We start from the raw sequence: 23,103 nt of genomic DNA on the forward strand, positions 1-23,103 counted from the left end.
ATGTTCATGGTGGGCTGATGCATGCTTGAGACCCCTGGAGCTGCACCCCAACAGCTTCCAGGGTGCCCCACAAAGAGGAGGATGCCCTCCTGAGGATGAGGATGGGCAGGCCCAGGCTTTGTCCCATCCCCGAGGAGCATCAGAGCTTCCCTCTTGCTCTGGTATTTCCGCCGGCAGTGGCAGGAATGCGGTAGCCGCGGGAACAATGCCGGCACCTAGCGCTGGTCACCTCCGTGACAGCGCAGGAGCAGCTGCCCAGGCACAGCCCTGCTCCCAAGGAGCTGGCAGGAAGCAGATGGAGATAACACTGGCCGCCATTTCCTGTGGCAGGACGTGAGGGCTTTCTCCACCAGCACTCCCCTTGCTGGCCCAGCAGGGCCTTGGGCACCACAGGCATCACTGCTCAAGGCTGCCAAAGCTGTGTGCCACACACAGGCACCAGCACCCTGCTGCCCCTGGCCAGACCCAGTGCCATCTCCATCCCGGTGTGGCACACGCCACCACCCACCGTGAGACGGGCACTGGGCTGCAGTGCCAGCACATCAGGGGTGCACCCAGGAGCTCATCCAGCAGGAACCAGTGGCATGGGACCCTCTGCCACTGTCCCCAGCTTGCTTCAGTAGTGGCTGGGGCAGAGCCCAGCCCTCAGCTGCCGCCGGAGCGAGCCTGGAGCTCCAGGCAGGGCTCCATGACAGTGCAGAACTGCATGAGGGAGGGCAGGCGCGCCCTGCACAGCCCCCAGGCCTTGCACAACGGAGGTTTATTTGGAACTAATGGTTTTCCAATAAATTATGTAATTTAAAAATTTTAAGGATAAGAAAAAGGCAGAAGGGAGGGGAGCCTGCAGCAGCTCAGCCAGTGCATGGGGACTGCAGGGCCACACGACACCCTGGGCTAAACCCAGGCACCGGCAGGGGCTCTGTGACCACAACCCCCTCCCCTTGGCTTTGGCCTCCCTCACCTGAGGCCACGTGGCCCCACAGGCCTCTTAGTGTTTCAGTGGGACAGGCCACTCTTGCACCCTCAGTCACTAGCCCCAGGGCTGTCCCCTCAGCCAACTGAGTGTGACCCTTGCACTGCAGCCCCCCTGCACAGTCCCCCCAAGCTGCTCCTCTGGCCCCCAAGGAGTGTTTGAGGCTCCTTTCACTCCCCCAAAACCTGCACCCTCTGCTAGCATGCAGGAGGGAGAGAATGGACTCCATCTAGTGGCACCTGGTGACCCAGCCTGTCCTACCCCCACACTGCAGGCTGGGCTAGAGGGACAGCGGTCCCATCCTGCTCACAGTCCCATCCTGACGCACAGGACAGCCCAGGAGGAGCCGAGGGCAGTTCATGGCTCTTCCTGACCCTGGTCACTGTGAGCCACCCACCATCCTGTGTCCTCGGGGGAAGCTGGGGAAGGGAAGGGAGAGGAAAGTGAGGGACAGACTTGTGTGCCAAGGCCCTGAGTCCTGGCAGGGGGGGAGAGGGGAAAGGCCATGCCGAAGCGGGGAGAGGCTGAATGTCCAAACAACCTTCCTGAGTCAGCACGGTCCATAGCACAGTGATGGCATCAGGGCTGGCACGGCTGTGTAGCAGAGGGTGGCACATGTCCCACAGCATTCTGGGGTGGTGTACACACCAGCACATGTACCTGGCACTGGAGGGACGCACTGTGCCACGGCCTCCAAGAGCACCAGCCATCCCCACCCTCCTCTACAGCAGCTCTTGGGAGATGGGGGTAACACAGAGAGAAGCGTGACCTGGGGAAGTGGTGATACTGCCACGGGATGATGGGTGCTGGCACAGTGTTCGGGTATCGACAGATCCACCTGGCTCCCACGGGGAAGCTGGAGGCTCCAGAGGTGGATGGCAGTGCAATGAGCGTGCAGGTCCTCTGCAGCGTGGGGTATGGCATGGCAAGGAGGGGGAATGCGTCCCTTCCGACTGTAAACACGGCACTTGGAGAGCTTCGAGCCTTTACCCCTCGGAGCTGTCAGAGGCCCGGCTGAGGTGCGGGCCCGGCTTTGGCACACGGCATGAGTCATTCTTCGTCCCCGGTGAGCAGGAAGCTGTAGAGGAAGTTGATGGCACGCTGGCGGTCCTGCTGGGTCTGCCTGGCCATCAGGTTGGGCGGAGGGCGCAGGAGGAGGCTGGAGAACAGGGCGGCTGTGGAGGCAGGTAAAATCAGTCACTGGTGAGGAACGAAGACCTTGGGAGGTGCAGGAAGAGTCTGGGATGGAGCGAGGGCTGCAGAGGAACAACACTCACCAATCATGGTGGCACTGACGTCGTTGTCCTCCGAGTACCTGAGCAGCTCCCGCAGGAAGGACATTAGGTACCGAAACACGTTGCGGTGGCAGCTCGGCAGCTGAAGGATCACCTGCAAGGAAATGGTGTCAGGAAGCTCTCCCAGCTCCCACTGCTGCAGTCTGGGCATGTGTGGCACTCCAGGCTCCACGGCAACTTAACCACAGCTGCAGCCCGCTACTGATGGCATTTGCGGGCTGTGGCTCCTGCTGACACTGCTTCAAGGAAAGCTGTGTCACCAGGAAAAAGTCCCCTGGGGCTGCTTCCTGCTTGTTTCGAGTCAGATCCCAGCTCTCACTGCCCCAAAACTTCCCCCTCTGCTCACAGACATGCTTGAGCTGGCCTGCTGCCCCACCAGGTGTCAAAAGCCATGCAAAGCCCTCCATGAAGGACAGGAATTGTAGCTCTGAGCAGGTGCTCAAGCCCTCAGGACCAGGGGTGGCTCGCCCCTCCGTGTTCCCCAGGTGCTCAGGATGAGACAGGGCTCACTTGGGGTCTCTGGAAGAGCTGCCCACTCTCCCAGAGCCACTGCCAGCCCCTAGGCAGGGAGCAGGGCCAGCAGGCCCAGAGGCATGGCACAGCCCACAGCAGCAGGAGCTGCCCTGAGCCAGCAGCAGCCCCACACGTCAGCGCAGCCCCACACCTGTCGGCACAGCCGGCTGCTGTGGGACCCCTCCAGGCACCGCTGGTACAGCTCATAGCAGATCACAGGCTCTGGCAGAGCCTCCAGGAAGATGAGGAGAGCTTCAGCCACAGAGTGATTACTGCCCGCTGGAGCGCTGGGAATCAAGGGTCATGCTGAGCAGAGAGATACCCTCCCTCCCCAGATGCTCATCTCGCAGGAGGTCACACAAGTTTCCTGCCTGTCTAACCTCTCCTCCTCCTCCACTCTCCCCCATCCATGAAAAACCCTACACTGCATTTCTCACCCTCTGGCTGCACAGGAGCCCCCTGCTCCATTAGCCTCTTCTCCAGACCATGCTCTTCAGTATCCCAGCTCCTGCACTTGGCACAGCCTTGCAGAAGCTTCCAGAGCCCCTGGCTACTTTGGCCAGCACAGTCTCAACTTTGAGAGAGGTTGTGGGGGGACCAAGGGGAGCCCATCCCTGCCAGGAACCCTGCCAGGTAAAGGTGACAGACAAGCTCTCCCGAGAGTGAGCTCTCCCAGCAGAGCTGAGATCCACCAGGGAAGGATACGGATTGTCTCAGGAATGCTGGTGTCCAGGCAGTCAATGATCTGCTCCAGCTCTTCCTGCATGCCTGGAGTCTGGAACAGGTCCTCCTGTCAAAAACAGCACAGGGATGGAGTAAGTCACCTTCCCCACAAAGGCTGAGGCACATGGTGACTGATGGTGAGTCCCAGTGAATGGTGAACCCCGGGACACCAGCCAGTGCCTTGAGCACAGGGAAAAGCCTTGCCCTGTAAACACCAAACTCCAGGTGTGTGTGAGGAACCAGGTCACCAGGAGATCTCCAGCGTGGCAGAGGCCCTCTCCCTCGCCCTCCCTCTCACCTGGTGGAGGGCATGCTTGAATAGGTGGTCCACCAAGAGCCAGATCTCCTTTGGCACCTGCAGCGGCACTTCACTTGCTTCCTCGCTGTCCAGGGAGCCCATCTGCAGGATGGATTTCTCCTGGGGAGAAAGCACACAAGGGCTCAGGGAAACCTCAACCCCTTCTGCCTCAGGCCCTTAGTCCCTGGTAGGGAAAGCTGGGAGAGGGGAAGCAGCAGGACCCTGGGGTGCTCTAGCCCTGACTCGCTTTCACAGCAGCAGCCATTGCTCCACAGGTCCTGGCTCCTCTCCCTTCTGCTGCCCCATGGAACAACCTGCCTGGTCTCTCCAACAGCCCCCTCAGACCCCCAGGAAGTGGCTCTGGCTGCCCACGGTGCCCTGGCCCCATCCCAGCTCCCACCCTGCAGCCAAGAGAGGCCGGGACCCCCCAAGTCCTTGTGCTGAGGGAGCTGCCACGCTGGGGAGCCCAGCCCCATCCCCGCTGATCCCACGCCTTCCCTGACTCCAGGGTGCTCCAGCCACGGCTGCTCTCAGGGCTCTGCAACTCTCCTGATTCCTGAAGTTTCTTCCTTGATTTTCCCAAGGAGAGCTCTCACTGCATATGGGCCACCATTGTCACAGTTCCTGCTTACTCCTGTGGAGCAGCTGATGAGCTCCATGGCTCAGATGTCTCCATCACACCAAGCTTTAACCGGATCCATGTTCTTGGCTTGATTTTACTCTCACTTCACAATCACTCACATTCCTGTGACCTCCAAGGAAGAAGCCATGCCCAGCACTCCCAAAGCACCCAGGAACCAGCACAAGCAGGAACACAACCCTGCCACCAGCAGAGGACTCCACAAGCCACACAGAAAGCACCTCACTCCAGCTGAGACAACAACTGCTATGGCTGTCCCTGCAGCACAGAGAGCCACTGACAGCAGCCAGGGGCGGCTTCCCTGCTATGCCCAGAGACACCCCCAGCTGACATGAGCCTTGGTGGCATGGGCAGTAGCCCCACTTGCCACACAGCACAGCTCTGCCCTGCACCAGTCTGACCCCGCCAGTAGATAAGGAGTCATGGCTGCATGGCTGCCTCACTCAGTCACATGCACTGCCAAAGGTCGGGAAGCAGCGTGTCAGACAAGAGCACTACAAAATTCCTCTAAGAGGGAAAGGGGGAGAGCTGCAGGCCCTCTCCCAGGGCTGTGGACACTCTTCCCGGGCTGAGGCTCTTCTACAGAAATCCCCTGTGCCAGGGCATCACTGGAGCCCAGTGCTGGAGCAGCCTGTGGCATGACTAGGAGAGCTGTGGAGATCCACGTACAGGAGATCCCAAGTATTCGGAGAAGGGTCGAGGTGCCTCGGGGCAGACGAGAAGGAAGAGGAGGAGGAGCAGGAGCAGGGGGAAGAGGAGGGTGCGCATTGGCCGGGCCCCGAGCGCCCTCTCCTGCCGCGTGTGAGGAAGGGAGGCACGGCCACGTCCTTCCCACGGGAAGATGCTCCCAAAAAATCAAAATTCTTCCCTTCTCCTCCGCCAGGAGGGAGTCTGTGAGCTTCATGTGGTTAAACACCCGAGCTCGATCCCCTCTTGGAGAGGGAATGTTCCTTCCCTCTCCTGCTGTACTCTGCCACTGTAGGCTGACAGCCTAGAGAGGAACAAGTCCCTCAGACTGGGAAGTCCATGCAGAGCCAGCGCAGGGAGAGTATGAACACCCCCAGCATCTCCCACTTGCTCTCCCAAGGAAGTTTTCCTTGCTTGGCTGCAGCACCAAGCACGGGTGCCAAGGGAAGCAGTGATCCCGCTCAGGCATTGTGGCCATCAGAGGAAGCAGCCCCAGCTCCACTGCTTGAGGAGGCACAGAAACATCCAGCTCCTCCTGCACAAGGCCCTCCCCCAGCCTCCACAGGGACACCATCAGATGGAAGGAACAAAAGACCTGAGTTTCCTACTCCAGCCCTCTTCTCACAGGTCTGAGAGGATGCTGTGGTGAACCCCCTCCTTATGGTCAGAAGTATGTCAAAAGCTGCCAATTTTTTTTGGGAATATCCAGCATTGCTGTCAGGATCAGGAGAGTAATTTTTCCCCCCTCAAAGCAAATTTGGTGAGCTTTAACATCGCAATTGGACTTGGCTCTGGGGTCACTGTGTGCTTCTCCATGCTCTCATCCAGCCCACAGCTGTGCTAAGAAGCTTTGCTGGCAGCCGTGTCCCCTCTGTGCTCCCCTCCCCTTCCCTCTGCCACAGAAAACAAGGGAAAAGCTCTCATTCTTTACAAACACACCACTGAGAAGCAGACTGCCATGCAGCAATGCTTGTGTTACCTTTTCTAAGAAGCTGTCTTCTTCCTGAGAGCAGCAGGAAAGAGGAGAGGAAAAAGTGTGGTTAAGAGGGAGAAAGCACTCTTGGATTAACTCTTGTGATTAAGCAGAAGCCTAATTTGCATTACAAGAACCCACTGAACACCAGGTCCTTCACACATTTTGCTGACACGGCCAAAATTAAACCTGTGGTGAGAGATTTGCCTGCCAATTAACAACAATCCTGCTCATATGATGTACAGCCTTGTCAGGATTTCTGGAAAGCTCTCCAAGGGGCTTAGACAGCACTGTTCACTGGCCAACAGACAGGCCACGGGCAGGTGAGACGTGTCTGCTAGGAAGAAGTTCCCTGGTCAGAATCACTGTCCCCATGCTATTTCAGCCATCTTCCCTTGTGACCAGGCCAGAGATAAAACGTTCCCTGGGCTAAATCTGTGTTTCTGAGTGTGTGGCAGCTGTGGAGCTCACAGGGCCCCTAAGCAGCTTTCGGTAGGGTCAGGGAAATGAGGGTCTGTGCTCAAACCCGGCTGCTGCTGCTGCAGCCTAAGAGCATTAGCATAGCCCAGAGAGGAGTGTGCCAAGCCCTCAGCATCCCCAAAGAGCCATCCCTGTACAGCCAGGGCCAGCTGGACACTGCTTATGGGTCTGCAGGAGGAAACAGAAGCAGGCTGTCCATGATGAGTCTTGGCAGATGGACTCTTCAGGTTGGGAACAGCCCCAGCACATTCCCAGGCTGAGCTGGGAGCAGCTGCAGCTCCTATGGCACAGGGACGCCAGGAGGCAGGAGCATCTCAGGGTCCCCTGTGGCCTCTGCAGTGCCTGCTTCCTCTGGAGCCTCCCTGAGTTCTTACAGAGCCACAACAGACTGTCCTCTTCCTGAGAACAGCTTGCTCCGAACAGGAGCTGGCACAGGTTTCTCTCCTGAGGCAAGGGGGAGGGACACAGTCACAGGTTTGGGAGGGCAGACAGCCACCTGCACATTTTGTAAAGCGTGTGTCATCTCCACCTCACTCCCCAACCCGAGCCTGCCTGCTCACCTCTCCACAGAATCACAGAGTGGTTTTGGTTGGGAGGGACCTTAAAGCTCATCTCATTCCACTCCCCTGTCATGGGCAAGGACACCTTCCACTATCCCAGGATGCTCCAAGCCCCTTCCAACCCGGCCTTGGACACTTCCAGGGATAGGGCAGCTCTGGGCAAACTGTGTCAGGCGCCCCCACCCTTACAGGGAACAATTTCTCCCTAATGCTGAGCCCTCAGCACAATCTGTTCCACAAGACTCACCTGTTCCAGACAGGGGTTCTTCAAGAGGCTTTTAAAACCCCAAGTAGGATCCCAAGAAAAAACAGGACGAGACACTAATACTCAAATCCCAAAGGAGACGTGCTCAAGTGACAGCAGCCATGTCACTGTCTGCCTCCTGGGAGAACCAGGAGAGCCATTCCCAGACAAACTCCAACCTACATGGTGCTACCCTGCACCCACCTACCTCAGCCACTCAGTGACTGGATCTCCAGACCTCTCTCCACTGAAAATTATAGACAAAGTCTAGCCAGGCTGAGGAAAATGTTGGAGGCAGTGAAGGATGAGCCCATGCAAGTGCAGAAGGTTCTTAATGCACAGACACTGCCAGCCTCACACAGCCTGAGCAGCACCAAAACTCAAGGAACTGCACCCAAATGCTCCAGCTTGCAGGGCACGCAGCACCAGCACCACCGACCTAGGCAATAAGTGCTCAGCTTGGTCTGATTCCAAGGATTTCTCAGCTCACAGGTAAAATCAGAACCAAAAAACTTAAAATATTCCCCATGTCCATAAGGAGAGCTGTGTCCCTACTGCAGACACTGGAGCAGGTGCTCCTTGCTGATTGTTTTGCCTGCTTTATTTCCAGGTGTTTCACTGAGTAACAGGAGAAGGAAATCTATATATGAAAGGAGAAGAAGCCTCTTAGAAATCTAAAAGTGTGTGTCTATGAGGGCAGAGCCAAGAGTCTGGGCCCAAATTCCTCTCTATCAAGCAAGAAGTTGGTGCTGAGCTGGAAAAAGCAGGTGGAAAAGCAACCAAGGCCAGTGAAATGTTCCAGACCCACTTCTAGAACAAGGCTGACTATAACCAAATCCTCAGAAATCTGAGGAACCTGAAGCCTGGATCAATTGCTTGACCTGAAGAGGCAAACACTGTATCTTGCCACCTGCATCCTGCCTAGCCTGAATAGTGTGTTAAAAAGGCAAAATTCTCCTATAAAATGGACTTCTCTGTATATTGGACTTGTGAGAAAAGTAGATACCTACAATAAAAGACGGGAACTGGAGAGGCACTGGACAACTGCTGAAAGGATAAGAAAACATGAAAACGATGGGAGTGGAGGCTGGCAAATCTACAGAGGTGGAAAAGCAGCAGCTTACTGGACAAAAACCCCTCATGTAAGGGTGAGACTGTGAAATAGGAGAGGAGAGGAAAGGTATCACATGGCAGAGAGACTCAAACAATTGGGCTGAGCTTTCAGGTGGACAGAAAGAAAGGACTCTCCTGGCTGAACAAGAATAGGGACATGAACTGGCACTCAGGAGCTGCTGCACCTCACTGGAACATGGCCAGGTAAGGCAGTAAGGAGAGATGAATGAAACCAGCCTGGAAATCAGAATTACATCCCCAAAATGGGACAACCCCAGAAACAGCTGAGAGTAGCCAAAAAACAAGAGGTGGCTAGGGCACCACTGCACCCTCTCTCATGCACACAACGAGCTGTGGGAGGAGGAATACTGATGCTGGGGGCTGGCATAGGCTGGGGAGAGGAACAGTTTGCTGCACCAAAGACAGATCTCTCCCTGATGAGCTATCTCTCACCCGAGGCATTATCTCTCACTGTGGCTGGTGTGGGAGGAAATGGCCAGAGAGGCTGCACCATTGCTCATCTGCTGAGCTGTGTCTTTCAGCACCCCACACCCACACCACAGACTTTCCTTCAGTCCTCCTACTTCTGCTTAATCCTTCCCCTGAGCAGTGGGAATGTATCCAGAAGGAAAAGGCCCCTGAGGCACTCACCACAGCAGAAGCAGCCCATATACCTTGGATGAGAGGACCCTAATCACATCTCTTATGACACCGCAGTGCCACCCAGCTGAGCCTGCCAGCACCAGTAACACCAACATGAGGTGCTGGGATCACTTTTTTGTCCCATCAAACAATATTCAGAGCCCACACAGAAAAAAGAGATAAAGTACAGGCTGTCAAAAGCCATTGGCTGTGGTAGACAGGAAGAATAAAAGAGCACCTCAAGCTCTGTGAAGTCACTCAGCTCAGGGCCAGCACAGACAACCCAACCTGCAGGTACTGCTCCTGATTTGGGAGCAATCAGAAGGGAATCAGGTTCTCTGGGTTAGAAGAGCCGCTTCAGAACTCACCAGGTCTATGAGCTTGGTGACTGGAACTTCTCGGATGGGTCGCTTCATCCGGCACAAGGCCTCGAGCGAGGTGCCAAAGCAGCTGGGCAGGTAGGTCCCACTGATCGTCAGGAAATAGTCCTTCCCTCGGTCCAGGTGCAGGACAAGAATATCCTCAATTTTATCCTCGCCAGAGTTCAGGAGGGTGACTGAGTCTTTGCTGACGTACACGTCCAGGGAGATCTCCGTGCTCTCATCTGCAACACACTCGAGCTCTCAAGAACACACATACTCTCCAAAAGGGATGATGGGGACAAACATACAGTAGCAGGGACAAAGGCCACACAGAAAAGACAAACATACAAGACTGATAGCAAGGAAGGTGGGACACAGGAAATACAAGAAGGACTGAATGGAGATGGGATGGGAGGGTCTACAGCACTACACTCACCTGGCTCCAGGTAACCTTCACAAGGCTCAGCCCGAAGCCATGGCTTGCAGTAGTGGCTGTCATTGAGCTTGGGGATGAAGGAGAAGCGACAGGTGACCTGCCCATTATTGGTAATCTGGAACTTCTGTTTCTGCAGCTGACGGAACTTCACATTCTCAAACTCGAACTGCAGAGCAAAAAGAAATCAAGTGATATTACTGGCCAGGATATGGCCCATGGCCAGCCCCCCACAGACTCTGCAGTGGCCCCTCAAGGCAGAGAGGAGCCCACCTAATGCAGAATTCCTCACAGAAGTCCTGCCATGTCAACATGTCCTCGCTAACCCAATTCCTGATCATAAGATAAAGGATAGAGTTCAATTTTCTATAATCCAGTTCATTGAAACAAAGTCTTTGAAAGAAGTTCTGGCACTTTGAAGGCTCCTGTGTTTGGGCAGTGACAGTGATCCCAGTTTCATCCTCACCTCTCTCCTGCTCAGCTCCAGCGAAGGAAGAAAGTCATTCTCCATCCTGTCCATGATACGAACAATGTCTTCAAACAGCTTCCGATACTTCTGCTCATCCACAACCTTCACCTGTGGGAGACAAAAAACACTCAGTGAAACTTCTGACTGGCTTTCACAGGAACTCTCTTGATCATGAGCAAACTGCAGAAGTGAATTATTTCTCTAAGCACTTGCTTCTGTAGCTGCAAGGCTGAGAGAGTTCACACACACGTGTGCAGTCCCAAGCTGCATCTGCAACTCTACACAGATTTCACCCCTGCAGGTGTTACCAGGTGTTACTGACCACTCGTCACACAACTGGGAGATCACTGGAGGCAACCTCTGTGAGACAGCATTGGCATGCTGCAGCATTCCTCATGATTCTCCAGAGGGAAAGGAGAAAGGCTTTTCTTTAAATAGACTCAGCCTATTCTACTCAGCGCAGGTAAGGCACACATGAGGTGTTGTGTCTGGTTTGGGGCTCCCCAGTACAGGAGAGACATGGAGCCCCTGGAGTGGGCCAGCAAAAACTACAGAGATGCTAAAGTGCCTGGAGCATCTCCCTTACAGGGAAAGACTGAGGGAGCTGGGGCTGTTCACCCTCGAGACACAGCTGAGAGGGGTTCTTAGCCCTGTCAGTTCCATGTCTGCAGGGAGGGCTCAGAGAGGGCCCAGGCTCTGCTCTGTAGGGCCCAGCAATGGCACAGGAAGAATGGACAGGAACTGATCCCAAGAAGTTTCACCTGACCATGAGGAAGAGCTTCTTCACTGTGTGGGTGACAGAGCACTGAAATGGTTTTCCCAGACAGGTTGTGAAATCTCCCTCAGTGGAGAGAGTCCAGAACTGCCTGGACACAATCCTGTGCCATGTGCTCTGGGATGGCCCTGCTGGAGCATGGAGATGGGACCCAACAACCCACTCTGGTGCCTTTCAACCTGACCACCAGCCACCCAGGGAACAGGAGGTAGCAAAAATGGACATAGAATGTCCCCATTTGCTGCACCAGAAAACCTGAATTTGCTGTCACTCCCCACTGAAGACATCCAGGTGTGAACCGGATGACACATCTGACGCAGCACAGGTACAGCCAGGTCCAGGCTGCTGCTGTGTCTCCATGTGGAGCAGGGAACAGCGGGGCTCACCCATTCCAGTGTTGCCAGATGCAGCAGGCACACCTGCATCTGGGCAGGCACGCCTCAGCTGGGTTCATCTGTCCTCTTGCAACAGCCTTAGCAGATGTGCCCCGACTCCATCACTGCCTCCCACAGTAATGCCTGGAATGCCTGGCAGTGCTGGGATCCTGCCCCAACAAACACACAAACCTACCCCAATGCGGAACAGGGCGCTGACAGGCTTGTGGTCACTGGTCTTGAGCTCCATGTGACTGCAGTACCGGAGCTGACTGATGTTCCCTCCTCTCCAAAGGATCCGATCACACCACGCTGGCACACGACACTTCCCACTACAAAGAAAAACAGGTTATCAGGGGAATCCAATAATCCTGTCCAAGCTGTTCCTCTTTGCAACAAGGCAGTTCCCTCCACCCATATCATCACAGCAGTGATGGGATGAACTCCTATCACTTACCCCAACTTGAATTCTGTTATTTCTTCTGCTCTCTCCCCCTTTCCCAGTACAGCAGACAAAATTCCCATCCTTTCCAGCACCAGGAAACAAAGCAATGCTCAGTTGAGCCCATTTCCACAGCCTGAACCCATGTGTTCTGTGACCCAAGCTGCATGACTTTCTTGTGCTGCCAGACCCTTCTGCCCACAGTCCAACCCATCGCTTATTGTTTCCACTACAGAAAGTCTACTCAGTGATTACTATTATGTTGTGAAGCCTGAATCCTAGGTTATCCTTCTTCAGATTAACTACTGTGATGATTCATAAACATGGCAAGACATATTCAATCACTATATAGTTTGGAAGTCCTTCTTAGGAGTTTCTCCCTTCAGAGCAGCCCCTGCAGCAGATGCAGCCATGTCTGTGGAAGGAACCAAGCAGGAACAACAGTTTCTATCACAGTGCAGCCACCCTGTGGGTGTGCCAGTCAGGGGACAGGGTGACTCAGAGAGCCTGTTTCCTTAGTTCTTCGATTCCTTTTTTATACTGTTTGCCTTTCTCTGGTAATAGAAAAAGCCCCCACTGCAGGGTGACCTGAGCTCACACTTCACCTGCCTTCATCTAGTGGGATCAGCAGCTACAGAGGTTTAGGGGATGTGCCTGGTCAACGTACACAGGGGCTGCTTATTGCAGAAAGCAGGAAAGAAAGGAAGGCCAAACTAACACTGACAGGTATGCACAGTTCTAAGAAGCAGGAAATCAGGTTTTGTGAGAAAATACATTTTATGTCATAGGTAAATACACCCAGTTGCAGCCACTGTACCTGGAGTCCCAGCGATCTGTTTTAGAGTCGTATTTATACGTGGGGATGAAGTCAATATCTCCCTCCATGAAATCTGCAAATGCTTTCTTCTGAGTGCGCTGAATATTCAGCTAAAGCAGAAAAAGAAAGCTTTAGAAAGAAAAAAAACCAAACCAAACCCAAGAAACCCTCCCTTGCCACAGCAGTGTTAGAGAGTAGATCTACAGGCAGAGCAATCATGGCCTGTGGCCATTCTGTGGGATTCACAGACACCCCCAAACTGCCTCTCAGACCTCACACCTTTAAAACACAAGTGGAATGTTTTCCAAACAGACCAAGTACAAATGGGCGTGGTACTGCTCAACAGACCATGCAGGCAGCATCAAGCAAGAGTTAAGGGAAATATTAATTACTAAATGCTTTCATCAGTTTTCAGGCTTAAGACTGGCATCATTAATCGTTCCCCACCAATCATTTTAGCAAGAGCCTCCAGGATTGCACTTGCCTGACAACCTGACACCACCCTCCTTTGCTCCTTTCCTCTTCTGAAAAACCTCCTGCATGTTTTCCTCAGTAAGACCTAAGCTACAGCTGTTTCCTGAACAAAGCTCTGTAGCAAAAATGAGCTACAGAGGACAATCAACCAATTTATTGTTAAAACTGTGTCAGAGGTGATATTACACCACTGCTGTTTATGTTTCCCGAGTGCAACCCTTCACCTGAAGAGCACCTGCCATCAGCTTCCGTGTGCTGCAGGGAAGGCGACAGCACAGAATTCAGGTTAAACTGGCTGAGCAGATTTGGACTCCAAATCAATACCTCTTTCACAACACTGATCACAGCAGCTTTTGTTTCTGTTACAAATCTCTGTGTTCAGCTTGTAGCTTGTATTTAAGAGAGAACTCCTGCACTGAGACGTAGACACACTTACTCAGTGACTGCCTGAGTTACACAGTTACCCCAGTATGGACAATCTGTTTTTATGGGGATGTTGCAACCAGCACACCCAAAGCTCTGTCAGAGTCCACTGTCTATGTCAGTGTCCAGACCCTTACTGCAGTTTGCCATGGCATTATGTAGGTTGGAAAAGCCCTCCAAAACCATTGAGTCCAACAGTTCCTTCAGCACTGTCAAGGCCCCAACTAACCTATGTCCCCACGTGCCACCTCTGCATGTCTGTTAAATCCCTCCAGGAATGGGGACATCACTGCTCTGGGCAGTCTGTTTCATGGCTAGACAGCATTTTCCATTAAAAAATTTTCCCTAATATCCAGTCTGAACCTCTCCTGGCACAACCTGAGGCCATTTCCTCTTGTCCTGCCAGTTGTTACCTGGGAGAAGAGACCAACCCTGACCTGGCTGCACTGTCCTCTCAGGGAGTTGTAGAGAGCGAGAAGGTCCTCCTGAGCCTTCTTTTCTCCGGGCTGAGCCCCCCCAGCTGCTTCTTATCAGATTTGTGCTCCAGCCCCTTCCCCAGCTCCATGTCTGCTAGCTCCTCCCTAGCAGAGGCATGTCCCAAACCAAGATGACTTCCCAGGGATGGGGCGAGTTCACTGACCTGGTCATAAGTCAGCAGTTTCTGAAGTTCATTCTTGCTGATGAGATTCTTCACTTCACTGGCATCCAGCAGACACAGCCTGTAGTTCAGGTCTCCCAGCCAGATAACAACGCTGCAAACAAAGATACACATACAATTGTGGAATGGTCTGGTTTGGAAATGAGCTTTAACCTCATCTTGTTCCAGCCCCCTGCCATGGGCAAGGACACCTTCCACTATCCCAGGTTGCTCCAAGCCCTGTCCAACCTGGCCTGTAAGAATTCCAGGAATGGGGCAGGCACAGCTTCTCTGGGCAGCCTGTGCCTGGGCCTCAGCAACCTCACAGGAAAGAATTCTGGGAGCAGATCAGCAGTTAAGAGCTCCCCTTTTGAAACCACATTAAAGCTGAGACATGTGGAAGACAGAAAGGATACCTTAAAGACTGAGTCCAAAGCAGAAATTTCTAGTGACAGCAGATCCTACAGGACTAAGTACATCTCCTTTGGAATTCCCCAAAGATGGAAAACTTGGTTTAGTAGGAGATAATGTGTTTGTCTCAGTCTGAAAAAAGCCAGAGAACAGCACTGACTCTCTAATGAAGCAAGACTAGTGTTCACACAAAATCCAGCTGGTGTTGAGGCTCTTCTCATGTTAAGAAGAGGGCCATGGTGGAGCTCATTAAGTGGAGCCAACCTGTCAGCCAGCAAGACAGGTGAGGCATCTGTATCTGCAGGGTCATCCCTCATGTGACACCCTGCTTTTACCTGTTGGTTTTTCACTGCCTTTCCTTCAACCAGAGCAGGCCACTGCTGCACCACCTACTGAGCCAAGACCGCCTGAAGCAGCATTAGCAGGAGCAGAATTAGGTTCCTGTAGTTTACAACCTTCTGGACATTGTTTCCCATCCCTGCTATCAGCCACACCTCACCAACACCTGCATCCACCCTGCTCCTCTCCAGGTCTACAGCCTTCTTGCTATCAGCAGCTAAAGAAACAGTCATGGGACTTTTTACTCCATAAAGGTTTCATTTAAAGATTAAAATTTAAACCTCTTGCTAGTACCAAAGCTCTTCCTGTTTATAGTCAAACCTCAACATTTCCATTAGTGGATTATCAAGGATAATCTAATATTTGAAGGCTTTTTTCTGTACTAATCCACTCTTCATTTTTGGTTTTTAAATGGTTTAAGTAGTCATTATGGAAGTACCAACCATTTGTATTCTGTTTAGATACAAGCCATTTGTATTCTGTTTAGGCCTGCTGAAAAGAATGTTATACACAAATGCAAGGAGAGAGACACTGGGGACAGGATGCACAAGGCACTGCAACAAGAAGGTGACCAGTTGTCTGCAGGAACTGCAGCACACCACAGCCCTTCAATTTCAAATTATTTTATTAAGCCAGAAAACTTATCTGCATTAAACCTCCTGTTGCTGCAGTTCTGACTTGACTTGGGTTACTCAACACCACTGCCAAAGGGTACAACTCACTCGTGCTTCATGATGTTGAACTCTGACAGGCAGTCTGAGCTGGGGATCAGGAAGCTCATCCGGGCACAGATGTCCTTGTAGTCCTGGTTTCGGCGCTCAAAGTCCTCCACGTGGGCAGCCAGGTGGGAGTTGACGACACAGAAGGTGGTGTTGTGGAACATGAACCTGATGGCCACGCCACCCTTGTTGCCCTAGGGACAGGATGGACCAGTGGGGTTGGAGCAGGTGGCAGGTGAGGGGACTGGGATGGCACAGGTGAACCAAACCAGACTGTGCCACTTCTTGCATGGATACAGGGAAGCAACAAGCTGGCCTTGGTGACTCACCATCTTTCCCATGACTCCTGTGCCCACAGACTCTGTCACAATCTCTCTGATATTGCTCAGATGATCCTTCTTAGCAAATATGAGCAACATCATCCCAACCAGGCGGACCATTTGCACCTGCAAAAATAAACAGGATCCTGAATTCCCAGAGAGGCAGTGGGAATGCAGGTCTGATCTGCTCTGCCTGATGCTCTGCTGCTCTGGCTCTCCCTGTTCCTCATGTTCTCTACTCAATCCCTAATTGCAACAACAGAACCCAAAGGGTCTCCTGTCCACAGCAAGGTTCTTGGGGTCTATCTGTCACCCCCCAGGAGCTGTCGGCAGTGCTGAGCCCACTGCATTCCCTACTCTGGTCCCTCCCTACAACAGGGTGGGCAAAGAGAAACTGAATAAATGCCCAGGAAGTTTGTGACTCAGGTCTCAGCCCTTGCCATGCTCTAACCAGCACAAGCAGAGAGAAGGCTGCAGATGCAGTGGGAGTCAGAGCCCACCTTGGCTTACTGTGGACTCCAGTGCAGAGGGGAATGGACAGAGATGTTCCTATTTCCCTGAGGCAGACGTGCTTATGCATGGGGTAGCAAAAGGCATCTCTGAGCTACACAGACTGACTCATTCTCAGGAAATACTTGTTCCCTAAAGCCAAGGGCCTCTCTGGATCTGAGCAGTTATCTGCTTCCACAGAGCTCAGCCCACAGAGGCTAACACAGTGCTCATGTGCCCTGTCCCAATGGGAATCTCAGGTCTGCTGCTGATCTTTTACATGTGCTAAGCCAACACTGACCAGTCTGTGACCTTCCTGCACCTCCAAAACAGTGGCATCACCCCTCTGAAACAGTGACATCACCACTCTGAAACAGTGACAAGGCCTTGCCTGCTTGAGCACAGTCTGCATGCTCATTTCTATGCACAGAAACATTCACATGTGTTGGGATTAAGTCTATCGAGTGAGGAAAGAAGCTGAGAGCAGAGAATTTGGCTGCAAGAGCCCAGCACCCAGTCTGCTCTGCAGGAGCAGAATTTGCAAGTAACCACAAGCTTTATCTACAGCTTCAGCCACTTCCTCCTCCTGCAGCCATATCCTGTGTTCTCCCTTTCACTAAGGTGGGAGAAATTCACCCGAAACTAAAGTGAAGCAAAGGGAGGAGAGGGAGCAGGAGCCTCTCTGCAGTTTTGAGCCCTGACTCCTGGCTCTTCTTGGTAGGTCTCAGTTCAGCAAGACACTCTATTCCCTGCTTCATTTCCCGTAACACCTGCTCAGAGCAAGCAGTATGGGGTGTGACAGCAAACACAGGCAAAGGAAGAAAGGGAAACACATTTGTGTATTCAGGGCTGATCCCTGCAGCAGAAAGGTTTCTCACAGCAGAGATAAAACCCAGCTCTAACCCAGCCAGAACAAAGTCCTGCTGCCACAGCTGAAGCAATTCTGACTCAAGGCAGCAGCATCTGGAAGATTTCACTTCATAAATCATCCCATTCCTTCAGGGAAAAGCTATTAATTTAATTTACCAGCTCAGGACACCCCTGGCTTCTATAGTACAGGATGAGAAGGTAATATAAGTAGAGAATTTGAACCTGCTGCTTCCCTTACACCTACCTCCTACTTGATAAAGGTATTGTAGTCCCCACCTTTACCAATTTCTACTTCAAAGCACAGTATTTCCTACAACTGTGGTGCAGAAAAAGACTCTCCAGATTTAACTTCACACATTTGACACATGCCCAGGCATGCACATGCCCAGTATCACCCTTGGTTTCTCCAAGCCTTGCTCCTTGAACAGGGAGGAAAAGGGCAGCTTTTTCCTTTTTCCTTCCCATCATGCCAGCTCCATGACAATCCCCCATGCCACTGAGCAGAACTCACTTTCTTGTATTTGGCCTTAGGGTGCAGAGACTTCTCCACAGCAGACAGCCACTCCTGCTCCTTTGTAGAATCAAAGTAGAAAAAAGCCTCCGTGCTGAGGTCCAGCTCCTGGAATCTGGAAACCCAAGAGCTTAGCACCTCCAGCCTTCCTGCACATCCCCCTCTTCCTACAGGAATGGGAAACCTCCAGCAACAGCCCTTGGAGGAACAGCTCGTTATGGCCACTTGCTAAATAAAGCAGTAGAATTCCCCCATAGTGCCTTTGAGATCCCACCCCAAATCCCCCAGCAGCCCTTTCCCTGAGAAACACCACTTTAGGCAGAGGACAACGAGCGAGCTCTGTGGATAAAAATCTATATTTCCAGCTCTCCAGGAAAATCTATTATGTCATGCTAGCTTTGTTCAACCTGATCCTCTGCCTCATCCAATGGCTTTTTGCCCTTCGACGGCCCCTATGTGGCACAGCTCAGCTCTGTGCAGCCTCTGAGAGCATGACAGGAACCCAAACCCAACCCAGCCCTCCTGGATCCCCCCAGCTGCTCACCCGATGCAGTAGAAGTCTGGGGGCTCCATGTCATACACCAGCCATGGGGTCAAGAAGCTGTCAGGAGACTGCCCATTCACATTCCAGGTTCCCACAAAGAACCTACAACACAAAAGCAGCTGAGCTGTTAGAAAACACAATTAAAACCACAGCAGCACAGCAGTGTTTTGGCTGGAAGCACACACTGTGAGCTGTCCCTGCATGGGGCAATAACTGCCACAGGGGAACTGAAAGTCACAGAATCACTGAGGTTGGAAAAGACCTGCAGGATCATTGAGTCCAATCTGTGCCCAATCCCCACCTTGTTACCCAGCCCAGAGCACTGAGTGCCACATCCAGGCATTCCTTGCACACCTCCAGAGATGGGGACTCTTCCCTGTGCAGCCCCTTCCAATGCCTGACCACCCCTTCCATGAAGAAATTCTTTCTGGTGTCCAACCTGAACCTTTCCTCCTGCAGTTTGAGGCTATTTCCTCTTGTACTCTCCCTTGCTCCCTGGGAGCAGAGACCAACCCCCCTGGCTGCCCCCTCCTGTCAGGGAGCTGGGGAGAGCCATAAGGTCCCCCTTAGCCTCCTCTTCTCCAGGCTGAAGCTTCCCTGCTCCCTCAGCTGCTCCTTGAAAATTCTCCCAGGCTTGGCTCACTCCCAGTGACAGTCCCCTCAGAGTAAGGCATTCCACCAGCAAACACCTGGCTCTTTGAACATCACGTCACGAGAGGCAACACCACGACACTGTGGTAGGACCTCTGTCTTCACTCTTTCTGCCCACCTGCTCCAGCCTCACCAAGGTTCAGGAGATCTGACATACACAGAGAGAAGACAAAAGGAGCAGCTGTGCCATGGACACGAGACTTTTGGGCTGTACCATCCTCATTGGCCACTTGAGCTGCAACCCCTCACCAGCTGCCAGGGTCCAATCCTGGGTGAAATCCAAGCTCAAAGGAGAGATCCTGCAGCTCTGTCCTTCCCTCCCAAGTCTCACCTGAAGTTGTGCAGGTTGATGTAGGCCTTCTCCCTCTTGGCCAGCACATGTTTGATGAGCCCCTCTCTCTGCCCTGACTGTGTGCTGGGCAAAAACATCTTGCGCATTGTGTTGGTCACCTTGGGCGGGTCTCTGGATGTGCCTTCTCTCTCCCGGTGAAATCTAGGAAGGAAGCAAGAGCAGCACTAGAACTAGTTCTGCTATCTAGGAAGAAAAGTAAAAAAGGGAACAGATCCCCTATGTTACTTACTGCTTATTCTGAGGGACAGGAGGAGGTGGGGGTTCCCGTCGAGATCCTGTCTGGTGGTTTTGCATGTTTCTTTTCTCTTCTAGGCTCAGAGTGTTGAAGTCATCCTCAAACCCCAGAGCTCCTGTAATGAAAAATCCAAGAAAAACACCCTGAGAAACAATCTGAAACAGCTCAGATCTAGAAGGAAAAAATGTAACTCCATAGAAAGCAAAAAACCAAATGAGAGTAGGAATACATCAACTGTGTGACCCTGGAAATGGGAGAAAGGGGCACTAACCACAAGGCAAGGCAGGAAGAAGCTTAAAATGCACAAACCTAGGATGAAAATAGCACTCAGGAAGGAATTAACAGACAAGGAAGCACGGCCAGACCCAGCTCATACCCTTGGCACCCCAGCACTGCACAGGCCCCAGAGCAAAGCCAGCTGTACCTGGAAATAGACCTGTGAGGCTCTTCTCCACCTGATGCCAAATGGCTGAGTCCTTAGGTTCAGGAAGAGATGCTTTCAGGTGGGCTGGAAAAAAATCCATCTCTGTCAGAAACTGCTGGAAGAGGATTTCACATGCACAGGGGCAACTCTGCTCACCTTCCTGTATGCTCTGCACTTCTGACAGGAATCCCAAGCAGCGCTCCTCGTCAGGGATCTCAAAGAGCCGCTCTGGCGCCTCGTCACCCTGGATCCGGATCTTGCAGCCTGCTTCAAACACACTCACTGAGTCAGCCCAGGCTGCCTCAGAGTCCCCAGGCTTCCCACCCAGCTTCCAGGTGTTGTTTGTGATGGAAACCTGCACCTAAGTTACCCTCCCTGCGCTTCTGAGGTCCCCCCGCCCTGCTTGGGGTATCCCCAGCACATTCTCCTGGCTTTAGGAATCCTCCCTACTGCAATTTTGCAGAGAAGTGCTCTAAAAGCAGGAAGAAAAATTGCAAACATTTTGACCGTTTGCATTTCAAACCTTGTCTGTCACGACAACTGAGTGTCTCACAGAGCCAGATGATAATGTCAGAGGGAAAACAATCCCTGTTTGAGCAGAGGACAAACACAGAGCCTGCAGGAAGACTGGAAGGCAAAACAAGCACCAGTGGCTGTTCCATGACAGGACCTTTAGCTACACCACTACCCTAATGAAACTTACTGTTTGTAGCTATATCAATCAGCAGAGTTTCTTCTGCCTCTAGAAAAGAGAAAAACGGGATCAGTAGAGCTGACGCTGGATGCTGCAGTAATTGAGGACTCATATAATTACACTGCCTGCTACCAGCCATGAGAGAGTCCTGACAGGAACAAAGAGCTCTAATTTACACCTGTACATTCCTAACGGTTCTGGCAGAGAGAACCTCGACAGTCACCTCCCAACAAGTGTCCCAGAGAGATTCCCACCACACAGTTCTCATACACCTGGACGGTTTTTCCCCATCAGTGCAGTTACTTTGGGAAAGACCCACTTGACAAGGAACTTCAGAGCTTCTCTACAGAGCAAAACCAGGGGCAGAACATCCTGAACTGCACACAAGGGAATGAGCAAATTCAGAAAAAATGAGTTTTACTTCTTACAAGGATTCACCCCAGGGCCACTTGCTGCTGTTTAAGTTCTTCCAAGACAAGGCCTAAAGCCCTTCCTCTTTCAACACCTGGGATACTGAGAGATTGCTAGACCTTAGGAAGTTTAGATGCAAACATGCAGGAAAAAGCAACAGCTCCCAACTCTTGGCATAGCAGAGAAGTCTGAGAGACAGACACCAGCAGACACCAAATTCCAGACCCTGAAACCAGGTGCTGGATGTGTTGGCTCTGTGTGATGCCAAGCTCATCACGCACTGGAGCCAGCCAAGCTCCTCACAAGTGCATGCTGACAAGGAATGACAACCTGCTTGAATGAGGAACAAGGGGATGCCATAAAATGTGACTTGCTGCTTCACAGGGAAAGGATTCAATCTGCTGTAGCTCAGGAGACAGCTCAGGAAATACCATTAAGTTTAAGGTTTGTGGATGAACAGCAGGGGATTCTCGACCTTCCCCCCAGCAGTCAGTACCTTGCACACACTTAAAATGGCTATTGATGGGAATATAATCTGGATCAGAGTTTTCTTTCTCCTGGGAGCGAATAACGACCCTGCAGATAGAAGGAAGGCTTGTAAAAACCCGACAGCAACGCACACAAACGGGAGCTGTGCGTACAGAGACACAATGTTTGATTTTTATCGCTAAGCTTCTGGGGCAGGAGGAGAAAAAGGCAACGAAGGTGAGACCGTGCAGGACGCTGAAAACCCGGGGGAACAGTAAGAGCTGTTGAACTCTCCCTGCCACGGGGCAGGTCCAACACTGGGGTGGGAACGGCTCTGGTTACCGGAGGAGCATCGGGGAGCCGGGAAGGCACCTCCGGAGCGCCGGTCCCGCGGGTCCCCGCCCGCAGGGTGAGGTGAGCCCGCAGGGATCCCGAGAGTCACGACGGCTGTGGCAGCTGGGCGGAGAACCGAGCCGTGCCCGGGCACGGCGTGTCCCGCCCCCAGCCCCGCCGCGGCGGCACGAAGCGAGGAGAGCCGGGCCCCGCCACGCTCGCACTCACCCGTAATGGCCGGCCCGCCGCTCCAGGCCGAGCACGCACGGCTCCCGCCGCCCGGCCCGCACCTCCGCACCAGCAACGCTCTGCGCCGCAGTTAAGAAAACCTCCGGTCACCGGCCTGCCCCGCCCCACCGCTGCCCCCCGCCCGCCCGGCCCCCCGCGCCCGGTGGATACAAGCAGGCCGCAGCCCGCGGCGCGCGCCTCCATGGCAGCGCTCGGCCTCCCGGCGACTCCGGGCCGGGCACGGGCGCGGAGCAGAGCGGCGCCCGCCGCCGCGCCCCCTGCTGGTGGGAGGTCCCCACCGCCCGTGCCCGTGACGCGCACTGATTGCGCGACAGAAACCGGCAGTGCACCGGGGCTGGGTGGACTTGTGGATCAGCCGGGTTTCCCCTGGATGTCCCGCACGCCGCTCCCCACCGCGCGGCGGGAAAGGGACCGGCCGGGACTGGTGCTCGTCCCGGTGTTGCCCCGACTAGGGAGGAGGTGCGGGCAGCGCTCGACCCCGCCCCTTTGCTCCCGCCCCCGGCGTTGATTGGCTGCGGGCGCTGCTGATTTACATGTGGCGCGGTGCAGGCCGGGAAGGGCCGGGTTTGAAGCGCAGGGCGGCAGCGTTGGCGCCATGGCCGCTCTTGGGCCGGGAGAGGCGGCGGCGGCGGCGGCAGCAGCAGCAGCAGCAGCAGCAGCAGAAGAAGAAGAAGAAGAAGAAGAGGAGGAGGAGGAGGAGGAGGAGGAGGAGGAGGAGGAGGAGGAGCAGCAGCAG

The 23,103-nt window shown here is 53.4% G+C and overlaps 1 protein-coding gene across 6 annotated transcripts; it reads right to left on the reverse strand.

Moving 5' to 3' along the window:
• Positions 1 to 743: 743 nt before the first annotated feature.
• Positions 744 to 22,839, reverse strand: OCRL (OCRL inositol polyphosphate-5-phosphatase). Of its 6 annotated transcripts, none has more exons than XM_053989899.1 (24): positions 22,518 to 22,839; positions 22,347 to 22,426; positions 21,814 to 21,893; positions 20,916 to 20,954; positions 20,369 to 20,476; positions 20,213 to 20,296; positions 19,783 to 19,903; positions 19,533 to 19,694; positions 18,551 to 18,652; positions 18,007 to 18,121; positions 16,146 to 16,262; positions 15,820 to 16,010; positions 14,351 to 14,462; positions 12,814 to 12,923; positions 11,751 to 11,886; positions 10,403 to 10,513; positions 9,940 to 10,105; positions 9,510 to 9,745; positions 6,109 to 6,132; positions 3,803 to 3,922; positions 3,487 to 3,571; positions 2,933 to 3,060; positions 2,251 to 2,362; positions 744 to 2,148 (listed from the first exon to the last, which is right to left on the reverse strand). In XM_053989899.1, the coding sequence occupies exons 1-24, from the start codon at positions 22,548 to 22,550 to the stop codon at positions 2,024 to 2,026; spliced, it is 2,697 nt and encodes an 898-aa protein (XP_053845874.1). In that variant the 5' UTR covers positions 22,551 to 22,839; the 3' UTR covers positions 744 to 2,023. The 6 variants fall into 6 exon arrangements, with proteins under 6 accessions (XP_053845874.1, XP_053845873.1, XP_053845875.1 ...); XM_053989898.1 differs by having other exon boundaries at positions 20,369 to 20,479; positions 22,518 to 22,838; XM_053989900.1 differs by lacking the exon at positions 6,109 to 6,132 and having other exon boundaries at positions 20,369 to 20,479.
• Between the last annotated feature and the right edge of the window lie 264 nt (positions 22,840 to 23,103).

Source organism: Vidua macroura, chromosome 14 (genome assembly GCF_024509145.1).
Source record: "Vidua macroura isolate BioBank_ID:100142 chromosome 14, ASM2450914v1, whole genome shotgun sequence".
NCBI lineage: Eukaryota > Metazoa > Chordata > Aves > Passeriformes > Viduidae > Vidua > Vidua macroura.

Coding starts and splice junctions, on each gene's coding strand:
- OCRL (XM_053989898.1), bottom strand. CDS start 22,550: ATGGAGGCGCGCGCCGCGGGCTGCGGCCTGCTT. Junction 22,427..22,517: donor CCGCGGGCTGCGGCCTGCTT/GTATCCACCGGG, acceptor ACTGCGGCGCAG/AGCGTTGCTGGTGCGGAGGT. Junction 20,297..20,368: donor AGTGCAGAGCATACAGGAAG/GTGAGCAGAGTT, acceptor ATTTTTTTCCAG/CCCACCTGAAAGCATCTCTT.